This window comes from Lactuca saligna, chromosome 4, assembly GCF_052625555.1.
Source record: "Lactuca saligna cultivar CGN05327 chromosome 4, ASM5262555v1, whole genome shotgun sequence".
Classification (NCBI taxonomy): domain Eukaryota; kingdom Viridiplantae; phylum Streptophyta; class Magnoliopsida; order Asterales; family Asteraceae; genus Lactuca; species Lactuca saligna.
Genome location: NC_136420.1, coordinates 82,280,167 through 82,294,147, shown reverse-complemented (window position 1 = coordinate 82,294,147; position 13,981 = coordinate 82,280,167). Strand labels below are relative to the sequence as shown.

The following is a 13,981-nucleotide window of genomic DNA, read 5'->3' as shown; positions in this document are numbered from 1 at the left end:
TTTTTTTTTTTTTTTTTTTTTTTTTTTGTTATAGTATTATATTCTAAGGTTAACTTTGTTGTATGGTTCTGAATGTTTGGCTAAAGTGCACTAACATTTCAATCAAAAACGTGTTGGGAGCAGCATCAATCACAAAGAAATGAAGAGAGAGGAAGATTAGGGTGGTTCATACATGTTTGTAGGAGACAGTGAAAATAATCCAATTATAACAATAGGTCTCATTGCCATTTTGATAAATTTTAATAAAGGGTCTGATAAGATTTAATGTCAAAATGGAGTGTGAATGTTAATTAGAACTTTTTAATATTATTTATGCCAAATAAATGTTTGATGTTTTTGTGTGATAAAAAAATGAATGTTATAGTTAATAATTAGTTTTAAATTGAAATAGTTTAATTGATCAAAATTATTTTAGATAGATATTACTAAATCTTTGCAATTTATTGTGGAAGCAATCAGTTAATTCAATAAAAATGTTCTTAAACAATAATTAATCAGTTAGTTTTTTTTTTTAGAATGTCTATCCAAACACCCACTAAACATATCTTTAAAACTACACATTTTCTCCACCACCACAGAAGTTGATCTCTCAACCTATTCACTGAGACATATTTCCAACACACCTAATGGCTAATACCGTCAAGCCGTATATCTTTTTATTAATTGGTTAGTTGTATGTCAAAGTTTAACTATATTTCCAAACACCAAATAAATGGATTTATCAATTAAAAAGTCAATATATCTGTCAGTTTAAAATTTGATATTAAAAAAACAAAAAACATAAATTTATTATTTACATAATTTAAAAACTTTTAAGTTATCATGAATGTCCTTCCTGGTAGAACCTAAATGGAAAACAAAAAAGAAAAAAAAGTTTTAAAAATCAAAAGTTAAATATGTAATACTCAACTCAACTTTAATTGTAAGAGCATCCACATCGGTGGTTCTTGCAAATCAATTGTAAATGCCATATGTGTACAATGTTTGGTGGAAATGTTAATATGCCGATTAAAAAACTAATATATATCAAGTGGATGAAAAGTTAATATATTGATAAAAATAATTTGCATTTGTATTCTCCTCACATCACCCATATTGGTTGATTAAAAAATTAATAAACTACATTTGCAAGGTTTGCACAGGTTGAAAGATCAAGTCCTATGTGGCATGAAATATTGCTTGGTGGCATTGCAAAAGAATTTTGAAAGACCCGGCTTTGGATGCTCTAACATCCAATTTTTAGGGGAGGCCCAAGTTCAATGAAAAGTGAAATATATAATACCCAACTCGACTTTAATTGTAACACCCGATTTTTAGGCATAGTCTTTTTAGTATAATTAAATTCATTATGATTTAAGCCAATAAACTTCAACTAGGGGCTCACTTGGTTGGGACAATGGCTCCCGATAAGGGAGGTCTCAAGTTCAAGCCCAAGTGGCTTAAATTAGAAGTGGCTAGGAGAAGGCTCATAATGTCATTTGGTCTTTGGTGGTGAGTGGTGCCCCTCTTGGTGGTTTGCTAGACAACCCTGATCCACCGGGTCGGGTTACCCTCTGTTTGCCGGTTCAAAAAAAAATGACGAACTTTCTCTAGGGTCCCGTAAAAAAAGGGAATACCTTTTTTTTTAAATCATTATGATATAATTAGAAGCTAACCAAAAAGTCCTAATATAGGCGCCATTTGAGTTTGAAGATGTTGACCTTTCAAGAATATGAACTAAAGGTTTGCGACTTTAAGCTTAACACCATTGATCGATCATCGTTGGACCATAATTAAATAATAATTTGTAAATCAGGTCGAAATGTGAAAAAGTAGACTTGTTTTGTTAAGAAAAGCTCAACTAGGGTAACTTTTGCATTTAGTCTAAAAGGGGCGACTAGTATTGTGCATACGAAATAGTTTTAGAGACTTAAACCATAGGGGTTGATCTTTCCTTCATTTGGAGAAGAAAAAGAGTACACAATCTTTGATTCTTTAAGGGTAATCGAAGTTTTGAAGTATATAGTGATGAAGATGATGATTACCAATCCAATCAATGGATTAAGCTTGATAATGGTGTTAACTAGGATGGATTTATGGGTTATAACAAAGTCCTGGACCCTTTGAATCCATCTAAAGTCATTATAAATCAATTTTTTTTTTTTTTTTTTTTTTTGGGGGGGGGGGGGGGGGGGGGGGGGGTTAAGTCAAACTGGATAAGTTTATTGAACATTTTTTTATGTTTTTGTTGGTGATGGTGTTGATCAACCAATGACACGATCATGTGGTTATCCTTTTATAATTTACACGAGTAACTTATTGTCTTGTACACAACTCACAACTTTCTCATAAGGAAGCAATTTGTTAATAGTTTACTTATGAACATGTTATAAGTGTCTATAAGATAAAATAGATTAATTAAGCTTAACAAATCCAATTAACAAACTTGAGGTTAATTATTATTATTAGTAATTTGGCTTAATTATGCATGTGTATATGTTTTTTATGATCCTTCTTATAGTTGGAAGAGCTTATTAGAAGATACTATACATGTTATTCTCTTTTATTAAAATACTATATGTATACCTTTCTTGGATACTATATGTATACCTTTATACCTTTCTTTGATGTCTTTTAGATATTTGTAAATGTCTCCAAGACATTGAGTTTTCTCATAATCATGACCATGGGCATCCGTACATCAGGTGGTAACTGAGACTACTATCGTTCGAGCATTTTTGAAGACTTAGATATTCAACCTATGAAGTTTTGAAGTTGTGAATGACATTATAGTATGCATTCACATGTGTTGAGCCTTGTAAACCCATCACATGGTTCATGTATGATGGTTCACATGTAACCTAGTATTTTTGAAGTTTTGATTATGAAGACTCTCTATACGAAATGTGTTATATGTGTTATATGTTATTCCATATGTATGCTTTGTTTAACCTTGGGGTCCTTTAAGAGTGAGGCATAAAAACTTTGTTAGTTATAGAAAAAATAAGGTTTGGTAACTTGTTCTGTATCATACATTGCATGCATATATATCGTTTATTATTTATGATATCTTTTGAAGTTTTGGAGTTGTTAATAGTATACATATTGTTGGGATACAAACCTAATCACACATCGGTTAAAAGAGAAACTATATTCTATCATATAAGGCAATGAGTAATCCCTTCTATCACCAATTGGTTTTACAAAATGGAACATCGTTGTTCTTCTATTGAGTATGGTTGAGCTAGTAGCGATCGTAACAACTGGTATCAGAGATACGGTCATAGCCTGAATGATGTGGTTGGCGCAGGTAGCGCAATCCCCAATAATTCTCGGTCCAACGAAGTTGATCTTGAAGCCTTGTATCGAAAGTCTTCCTAATGGCCCCAGGTCAGAGGTGAGCGTTTCTCAAGAGTATTGGTGGTATGAAAAAGGATTGGATCTCATGAACAGTTGTTGAAGGGGTGGCCAAGGGTGGAACTTAGGTTTGAGGGGAGGATTTTTCGGATACAAACCCAATCCCACATCAGTTAAAAGAGAAACTATATGCTAGCGTATAAGGCAATGGGTAATCCCTTTTATCACCAATTTGTTTTAGAAAATGGAACACCATTGTTTCGAGAACTATATCGATCAATTCCGATTCTTTCTTTTTGTCTTGATTTTTTTACGATCGATATGTATAGATCCTGTTCATGGATTAACGAAAATGTGCAAAAGCTCTATTTGCCTCCGCCATTCTATGATTCTCTTCCCTTTTGCGTATGACATCGTCACTCCCTTGGAAACATCCCTTAATTCAGAACTTAAATTGAAGACCATATTTCGACGCGAACATTTTCGGGATGCTGCTACTAACCAACAAATGGCAAGTGCTTTTCCTTGTGTGGATCCTATTTCAATGGGAACTTGATGAGTCGATCCACCTACACATCTTGTTTTTACTAGTATACCCGAAGTTACTCCATGTTTTGCTTGACGTAGAACAGATCGTGGATTTGTTTCTGTCTTTTGTTGAATCTTTTTCACGACTCGATAGATAATTTGATAAGCCAATTATTTTTTTCCGTGTTTCAGAATACGGTATCCGACAACGGTTAAAATAGAAACTATATACTAGCATATAAGACAATGGGTAATCCTTTCTATCACCAATTGGTTTTAGAAAATGAAGCCTCATTGTTCTTCTATGTTGAGTATGGTTGGGCCGGTAGTGATCATAACACATATACTCTTTGCAATGATTTCCCCAAAAAAATTGAAGTCTCAAATAGATAAGGGTTTATGTCATAATATATCTATGAATTGTGTTCTTATATATATTGACTAATATTTCTAAGCTTTTATTACTCATTAGGCTTCCCAAGCCTAATACACTATTTTGATATGTGCTTAGGTTAATAGCGGTCTTATAGTGACATTTTGGAGACCGAGGAGCTAATGAGGATTTTAGACAACTTTTAGAAATGTTTGAAATAGTTAGACATTGTTTTAATACTTAGTCTCTTATATTGGTTGTGATCTTATCGTATACTCCTTTTAACAACATACTTGTGTTTGATAAAAAAAAAAAAAAAAAAAAAAAACTTTGAAGCTTGGGAGTTTTCTGCAAAGATTATATTTCAAACTAGCCCATAGGGGAGGGTGCTTCAGTTACACATAATATGATAAAAATGTTTAGTTAAGAATTACACGTTCAAAACACAATATGCCAAATAGTAATGCAATTCTCATCTTTTAACCATATCATTTTATTTTATTACAACATTGTATTTTTGAAATATTTAAAGATATTGTACATTTAAAATTCTACTAATTATAACAATGTAAGTCTTTTAAAAATTAAATAACTACCTATTGGTATCACTAAGTAGATTTTTTAAATCATAATACAATATTATTAAAAGAAAAAATGAAAGTAGAATATTATGGGAAAAAAAATATTTTTAGAAAGTAGAATGTTGTTTTCTACATTTAGCCCTTTTGTATTTATTTGTGTGATAGAGATGAAATGTCAAAACCCTATTTAGAGTTGTAATCATTATTGAATAAAAGTTTCTACAAGTATATCACCGGGGATCCAATTTTGCTACTCCTTAGGATTAGTACCACTAGTAAAATGCTTTGATCAACTAATATGAAAGATTTTATTTTATTTTTTTTTTTTAAAAAATGCTATATAAAAAGAAAAAGTCAAAATACAAGATGACAAGATAAAGTAGTGTTTCATATTATGGTGCCACTTGGAATGACTGCATCTTTCATAACCGTTACAATTCCGCTCTTAATGAAGTAACCATTCGTTTCCCTCGCTGCTTCTTCAACATTGTTTTTGTTTATTATCTGCAAATACAACCATGCATCATCATCCATTGTTTATTTCTTTATATATATACACACACGAAGCAAACAATGGATTAATAAAGTGATTATTTTACCTGGACATTATCCCCAATACGAGCATTTTTATCTATTATTGCTTTCTTGATGTGTGTATTCTTTCCAATGCCTATAGGAACCCCACCCTTCGCTTCCAACACTCTTTTGTCTGCATCAGTCTGCTCCCAATAAAATATAACTCATCATCCATTCATAAAAATAAAATAAAAAAAACTATACTGTGTTTGACATGTAACAGATATCGATTTGACAATAATGAAAGTTCTGCTCCCATCTATGAAAAAGACATGAATGCCCTCCTTGTAAAAAATAGATGTAATACCTCATAGTAGTCGGCTCCCATGAGCAAAGTGTCTTCAATAATGACACCCTCAGAGATGCATGACCGAAGACCAACTACCGAATGATGAATCTTACATTTCTATAAGAAAAAAAAAAAAAAAAAACAAATATGATTCACAAAATTGTCTACAAATGTTTTACAAAAGATTCATTTGAACATACGTACCTTGATCACACAACCTTCACCAATGACACTATTTGTAACATCAGCATCCAACATTTTTGAAGGTGGTAGATACCGTGGTTGTGTATATATTGGAGCAGTCCGATCATAAAAACTGCATATAAATAAACAAAAATATTAAAAATTGAACACGAATTATATTATTAAAAAAAAAAAAAAGGGTACCTGAAGTCTGGAACTGGCTTCTTGGTGATTCCAAGATTTGCATGATAGAAAGCTTCAATGGTACCAATATCTTCCCAATAACCATCGTACAGGTATGCTTGTACCTAACAGGATAAAATTCATATCAGTTTTTTTTTTTTTTTTTTAAATTATAAAAACGAAACATACCCTCAACCCAATGGAAGTTGCGCCTGGAATTACTTCACTTCCAAAGTCATTTGCTCCTGGAAACTTCTCTCTAAGCAAATCCAACATAACATTTTTACTGAAAACATATATCCCCATACTTGCAATAAAAGGCATTTCTTTTGCTCTTTTATCATCGAGCCCTAAAATCGTAGTATCAACCTATCAATTCACATGAATAACATTAGAAGGAAGAACACATTGGGTAAAGTTTTTGATTTTTTGTCGTATTCATACCTTCATTGCTTGTAATTTGTCTCCCTTTGGTTTTTCCGAAAACTCAATTATCCTTCCTTCTTCATCAATCTTCATTAGACCAAATGCAGTGGCACGTTTTTCATCCATTGGTAGAGCAGCCACAGTTATATCAGCGTCAGTTTCCCTGTGTGCTTGAATAAACTTTTCATAATCCATTCTGTACAAATGATCACCAGCAAGAACCAGATATTCCAACACATTTTGTTCTTCAAGCAGCCATAGATACTGCCTTACAGCATCAGCTGTACCCTATTCACTCACAAATTAACAGAAATTAGGGATTGAGGAATGTTTTATCTGCAGAGCACTTGATGAAAAAAGAAAAGAAACAGCCATTTAGGTTCAACTCACCTGGAACCAATCAGGATTCTCAGGGCTTTGTTGTGCTGCAAGGACTTCAACAAAACCTTCATTCTTATAGCCACCCATGTTGGTTGCATATGCCCTTGAGAGATGTCGATTAAGAGATGCAGAATTGAATTGGGTGAGAACATATATCTTTGATATGTTGCTGTTTAAGCAATTGCTGACAGGTATATCGATGAGTCTGTAATTAGCTCCTAAAGGAACAGCAGGTTTGGCTCTTTTCTTTGTAAGAGGATATAGTCGAGTCCCTGCTCCACCACCAAGAATGATTCCAAGCACACTCTACAACCATGGTAATCAGATCAAGTTTAGTAAACTGAATTAAGCAACTAGGTTTATGTAATGTACATTAATTATTGGTATCAAAATGGACCTAGTATAGAAAATAAATAGAAGAATCAGATTTCCCTATCAATCATTAGATCATGAAATACATGAAGAGAACTCACGCATCCTTCAATCCCTAAAAAGGAATTTGGTGTGGCATTTTATCAAACACCTACTTGGTAAATGAATCGATTTAAACTTTAAAAGGATAAAAATAGTTTCCAATTATGTGTGTTAGGAGAGAGGTGGAATGTGCATACGTTGCTGGCATCAGGGTCGAGACAGGTCTGAGAATAACTAGAGTCAGAAACAGCTTTGGGGCAAAAAACATGCGGGCTTGAGCTACTGCTGCTGCTTCTTCTTCCTCCATCAGTAATGTTGGAATGAGACATTTTCCGGTGAGCGAATGGAACAGAGGAATTGGTTTTCTTTATAAGAATGTCCCGCTCGTGGCAGCCGCCGAAGATCTGAGAAGCACTAAAAGAAGCAAATCGGGTGGCAGCGGTCTTGTTACTCGTTACTCCTCCTCCTCCTACACCCGATTGGATCATCATCACGATCGTCCTTGTTGACTACGAGTGTAAGAAATTGTTGGGATTAAGAGGGAGTTAACAGGGCATGTGATCAGTAATGGGGTGGGTATACAGATTTGGGGAGGAGATTGGAAAAAGAAATCTATTGATTGGTGTGTGGATGTGGAGTGTGTGTACATAACAATAACATCCTCATGCACACAACGAGACAAGCCAAGGTTACATACAACATTACAACTTCAAGCATGAGATATGCCTAATTGCATTTTGGTCCCTAAGGTCATTGAAAAGCAAGTTTCTTTAGTTCTCTAACCCGACACCAAAAATCATGTTTTATAAATTTGAAGTAAAGTCATTCCAGCCCCCTTATCATTTTCACATGTTCTGACAACATCTATTTTTACATTATTTCGATCGTTGTGAGAAATTATATATAAAATATTATGCTATATTATTCATTTACATTAAATTTGATTATTCATTTACATTGTTTTTTTTTTGAAAGGGAACTTCCCTAACGAGGGTTTCCGGACCAGCTTCCGCGCACCGACTAATCCCCCGCTGCAAACATAAAGCTTTGTCTCATGCCCTGGAGTCACTGCAGACGAACCTCCATGGCCGCAAGGGTTGAGTGGTGTTAGGATTTGAACATGGGTCAATAGGTTATCCACCATATCTTCTACATGTCTTACCAAGTCACCACAACCCAAGTGGTTATTAAATTTGATGTTAATCTTTCTTTTATATGTTTTGGTTTTTCATCTTTAAATATTACTAGATGTTTGGAAAAAAATAGTTGCAAATCAATGCAAAGGTCACTTCACCCCACCCCACCCTCTTTTTCCCCTATTTAACTTCGGCCGAGAGCTCCTCCAACACCCTTCGTATTTCAACATTTTCTTCATCTTCTCCACCTTTTTCTCTCAAGATCAAGTTCAACACTTCCAACGATTTATTTTCCAAGTTGGTTCCTAGAATTTTTGGTAAGCATTTCCAATGAATATAGTGTTTCTATGTTGGGAAAATTAGGGTTTGCGGTGGAGATCTGGATACCAGCTTAGATCGTGATATCACTTTCCGAACTGATATTTCTACCCTATGTTTGGGTTACAAGAAATTCAACCTAGGATAATCCAAGCGGACACCTACGTTTCTAAGCACAGAAAATGTAAGCTATTATGCTAAAAGATTTTGTGAATGTGTGATGAAAAACGAGAGCTAAAAACATCCGTCTTCTAGAAAGGAAGAGTTGTTTATATACTAAACACGATTAGGGTTTCATTAGGGTTGGGCCATCATTACTTACTTAGGAAGCAAGTAATATTAATCCGGATTAGGGTTACCAAAAACTAACGAGTTTTGTTAGTTTTACCATAATCACCCTCAAGAAATTTAATTTTACATTATGTTCCCACATGCAAAATTCGTTAGTTTTACCATAATCTAGCGGGACCCCAGCCATGGGCTCTACCCCTTGGACCCCACTAGGGGCGCTGCCCCTAGACCCCGCCAAAGGGACGCTGCCCCTTTGGAAACCCCGGACCTGAGGGCGCTGCCCCCGGACCTCCGACTAGTCGTCAAACCGGCTTCTGACTCGATCTTATACATGCGTGTACTCCGCACAAACCCGTACATGTATTAGAGTACAAATCATGAAACCCCTTAGCTCACATGTTAGTTCCAGTTACTTAAAATGACATGGTGACAATAAAATCACCAACATTCTATACACTTTCATGCTAGATTAATCACATTTACACACATTATCATGTGTTAAAACTCATAGGATAATACCATCTGCAAAGAGTTTTTCAACCACCTTCAAGTGTTCTAGGCTTGAAGATCTTCACTATCATCTCTCTATACAACCACAAACACACTCAATGTGAGTTCATACCCCTACATTTTTCGAGAATTTTCCATGTATTAGGAGGGAATACAAGTATAACACAAGAGAACTTACGTGAAACACAAATGTTTAAATACGTTTTCTTACTTGTTACGAAAAAGCGCTAAATACATGAAATAGCTTTACTACCAAACTTGTGAACTTTTACATGAAAAGTTTTGATAAAAACATAAAGCTATGAAAAACGAGTACAAACACGCTATGTTATACTTATATATATATATATATATATATATATATATATATATATATATATATATATATATATATATATATATATATATATATATATATATTGGGTACAAATTTAAATTGTTATAATAAACTATGCAAGTATAGTTTATGAAACTTTATCGTCTTTGTAACATGTTGAGCAAGGTGCATAATTATATAAAAATACATATATAATTATTTCATTTCATATTACTTTTATCATAGAAGAATGATAACATTGCATACAAAGGTTTTTCATATCAAAGAAATATTTTAATAAACTATCATAAGTATAGCTTTTGGGGCATTTTCACTAGTTTACCCTCTCGGGACAAAGAAATAATTATTTAAAGGTATAATTATTTTACACTATGAAATTCCTATAGAAAGGAAATTTTTTCACTTACAAAAGGTTTTTCATTACATTATGCGTAAACCTGTTGATACAAGGTTGTGAGACTCTATTTTCATGTGCTTACATGAGTACCTACAAAAGTCCTGTATTTAACTAGGAATCTCCCGTAAAAGAGCATGATACTAGTGTATAGATCTATACGGGACTGACAATCTCCCACCTAAACTGTTAGGTACGGTAAGACCGACAGGTCTGGGGTGACAAATGTCATAACATTCCGACATTTAATGAACGTCGTGATAGGCCATCTATGTCGTTTAGCACGGTTATAATAACTCACATGGCGTATTAACAATACATTTGGTTTACGGAGCTAACTTACCTTCAATCAGTTTTATATAATGATAAAACTACATTATACTATTTTCCAGTACAATACTACTTATCATTTTAGTCTTGAGATTAAGACATGCAGTTCATTTTACAAAGAAAATATTGGATTTTCTGGAATCACACTCTATCATCTTACAAGGAAAAATCGTAGATTTTTCTCATACAAAACTCTTATGAACTCACCAACTTAATTTTTACACTTTTTTAAAACTGCTTGTATTCTCAGGAAATCAATAAACATGTAATCAAAACGATTTTTGAGGATGGAGCTCTACAACATCACGTCATATATTTTGTCATATGTATTTTGGTATCAAGCAAATAATGATTTGAATACAATGTAAACTTATAATTTATCAATGTGATGGTTGTATGGATTTGATCATTATTATTCAATTGTTATGATACTGTACATGAAGTCATCCATCCCCAGACGTTTCCGTCATTCTGGTTTGGGGGTGTGACATAAACTTTAGTCTAGTTTTATAATCCTAGTGACTATAATAACTATAGTATAGATTCCTCACTAATCGTAATGTCTACATTAAGATCTATCAATTAATGACCATCAGGGCAATCAATTGGGAGGCAGGACCATTTCGGCATATAGCCTTTCGAAAATCCAACAACCAAGTCAACGTGACCATTCTAGACACCTCCCCCGTAAGTATATCAATCAGTATTATAGCTAGAATTACTAATAAATCTTATTTATAGGTTCATACTAACAACTATGACTATAAATATAAGTTACACTAAAAGAGAAAGAGCATTGCATAACTTACCGGGTAACATGATGAAAACCAGAAACTATGCGAGCAGAATTATGACCCAGGTGCTTATACTAGATAGGTACTACTAGTCGGGTACTTTAGGTATCATAGGGATTTGTCGATAAACAAAGAACTACGAAAAATAGGGATACAGCAGAGAAAAAGTCGAGAGAATGACTTGTAGGGGTGTGAGGAATTATTTGTATAAGGAGTGGTATTTATAGGGACGAAAAACACAATGTGCGTCGCGCCCAGAACAGATGTGTGCCACGCACTGACCTGGTCCGCCCCTTTGCAGCTGAAAATTGTTCGATTTGGCTGGTGCTATGTCGCCCCTTCTAGAAGGTATGCACGTCGTGCACTACGTACAGGCTGATTTTCAAATTTTCAAAATTACGTATCTTTTTCATACAAGCTCTGTTTATAATGTTCTTTATATCCATGTAGCTATCGATGAGATCTACAGCATTCAATGAGACTCTGTTGGCTAATTTTGATTTTATTTATTTCGCACAAGCTTAGACTGTTAAAGCTGGTATAAAATGTATAAATCTGTCATCTAGTGTCTGTTTTCGACTGTATTTATATTGTCAAACTCCTATTAAGGATATCTTTAATTAACATTTAGATTGTTTCGACCAAAAAACGTCCGATCTAAAATTTAATTTTTAAGTTGTACATTGGTGTCGAATCTTAGAAAATTCGTAACTTACTCTAATGAATTTAGATTTAGACGTTATTTATATGTGGACTCTCGGTTTGACGACTACTAAGACTTTCATTTAGATCATTTAGGTTAAAAATTAATCTATCGAAAGTCTACTTTTTACGATACGCAGAGTCGTGTTAGTTTAGTCGCAAAACTTCGAAGAAGCATAACTTCTTCATATGAAATCGGATTCCAGTGTTCTTTATATGTGTGGAATCCATGTCACAAATACTATAACTTTGTTAAGATTATTTATCCTAAATAGTCTTCTATAAAATATCATTTTTGACTAGCCCAATTTTGTGTGCATTATAGAATTTTTCATTATTGGTGATACAAAATTTTTTGCAAGTCCTTTCCCTCCAACCTATACATATTAATCCTACATATTATGGTCAGTTACCTTATTATAAATAGGGTTTAAATTTTATGTCATCATCTCCAACAGCTCATTGATCCACACCTATATTTCTTCATTACGTTTGTGTACTGATCACTTTGGCGAAATAGGGTTTCACTCATCTAAAATATATTTTTATATAATATTGTTGTGATCATTGTTTCTTGTTCTCTTATCATTATGATCTTAGTATCTTCAATAAATTGGTATTGACTATTTTTTTACATGTACTTAGGAAAAATGTAGAACATGAAATCAAAAGGAGCATCATGTGTTAAGTCAAAAGATTTCATTGCACCTTAGGTTTTGAATTGCAACAGGACTTCAACTGCAAGATGTGTAAGCAAACGTTTAGTTGATGAAGATTTTGACTTCTCAACATTGTTGACCACATCCAATGCACCTACATCAAGTACCACAACCTCTAAACCAGAAATCATCGATACCATCCTCAACACATACATCGATCACTACCACATCCTTAGTATCTCAATCTACAACAAACATTTTAGCACATACATCATCGATACCATCCTCAACACTTGCATCTACAACTAAAACTTCAACACCTATATCATCGACACCATCCTCATCACCTTCACTCGCATCGATACCATCAGTACCTACAGTAACTACCACATCCTCCTTACCTAAACCAACTACCACATCGTCAACAACAGATACATCTATCCCATCATATATACCAGAATCTACCCCATCACTAACAACAGCAACCGTAACTACATCCACAACAAATGTTAATGGATATGTTATGGAAACTGTAGGTGGTGAATACAATTCCTATGTTTATGGTACAGATGGATGTTTAAATAATTATGTTTGGAAAAAAAATTGTGAGTTACCAATCATACCTTACACAAGTTTTCAAATATATAACATTCTGGTCTACACATACATATGAAATCGAAACTAAAACTATCATATTAGGCTCCTGCCACCAGACCCTTGTGCTAAAGCATTTTTTTAAAGAGCAGATGCAAAAGGGTACACTTAGGGAAAAGTAAGCAACGAAATGCGGGAATTATATTTGGAAAAATAATTGTTTTATTCCGGCGTATTATAAAAATAATTAAATCGAGTAGGACCAAAAGCCTCGCTTGACGACAGTATCGGGTAGAATTCCACCGTGTCCTAAAATTTCAGCATATATAAAGTTGAGAGAGCCTCATTTGAAGCCTTTCTACTCTCTCTCTACTTTCTCTCTCTAGAAATCGAAATCAAGCCAAAATCATCCAAAACAAGCTCCAAATCGTCAAGGTAACTATCCTAGCTTCTAATATAACACCTTTGGCCTTCAAATTCGTGAAAAATATGAGGAATAGGACCATAAACATGTGTTTACGGTCCTAGAACCTCCTTAGGCTGTGAACACATGTAATGAGGGGTTTTGAGCCTTAAAACCCTTCCTAAACTCATTTGGAGCCTAGATATGACCTAAGGACTTGTTTGCATGGACTTAGAACACCTT

General features: G+C 34.0%; 1 protein-coding gene across 1 annotated transcript; it reads right to left on the bottom strand.

Moving 5' to 3' along the window:
• Positions 1-4,991: 4,991 nt before the first annotated feature.
• On the bottom strand, positions 4,992-7,931 carry LOC145042233 (glucose-1-phosphate adenylyltransferase small subunit, chloroplastic/amyloplastic-like). The gene is made up of 9 exons (XM_078990627.1): positions 7,468-7,931; positions 6,866-7,162; positions 6,494-6,763; positions 6,239-6,418; positions 6,071-6,174; positions 5,888-5,999; positions 5,702-5,800; positions 5,418-5,537; positions 4,992-5,322 (listed from the first exon to the last, which is right to left on the bottom strand). Exons 1-9 carry the CDS (start codon positions 7,759-7,761, stop codon positions 5,206-5,208), a joined length of 1,593 nt encoding a protein of 530 aa, XP_078846753.1. The 5' UTR covers positions 7,762-7,931; the 3' UTR covers positions 4,992-5,205.
• Positions 7,932-13,981: the final 6,050 nt, after the last annotated feature.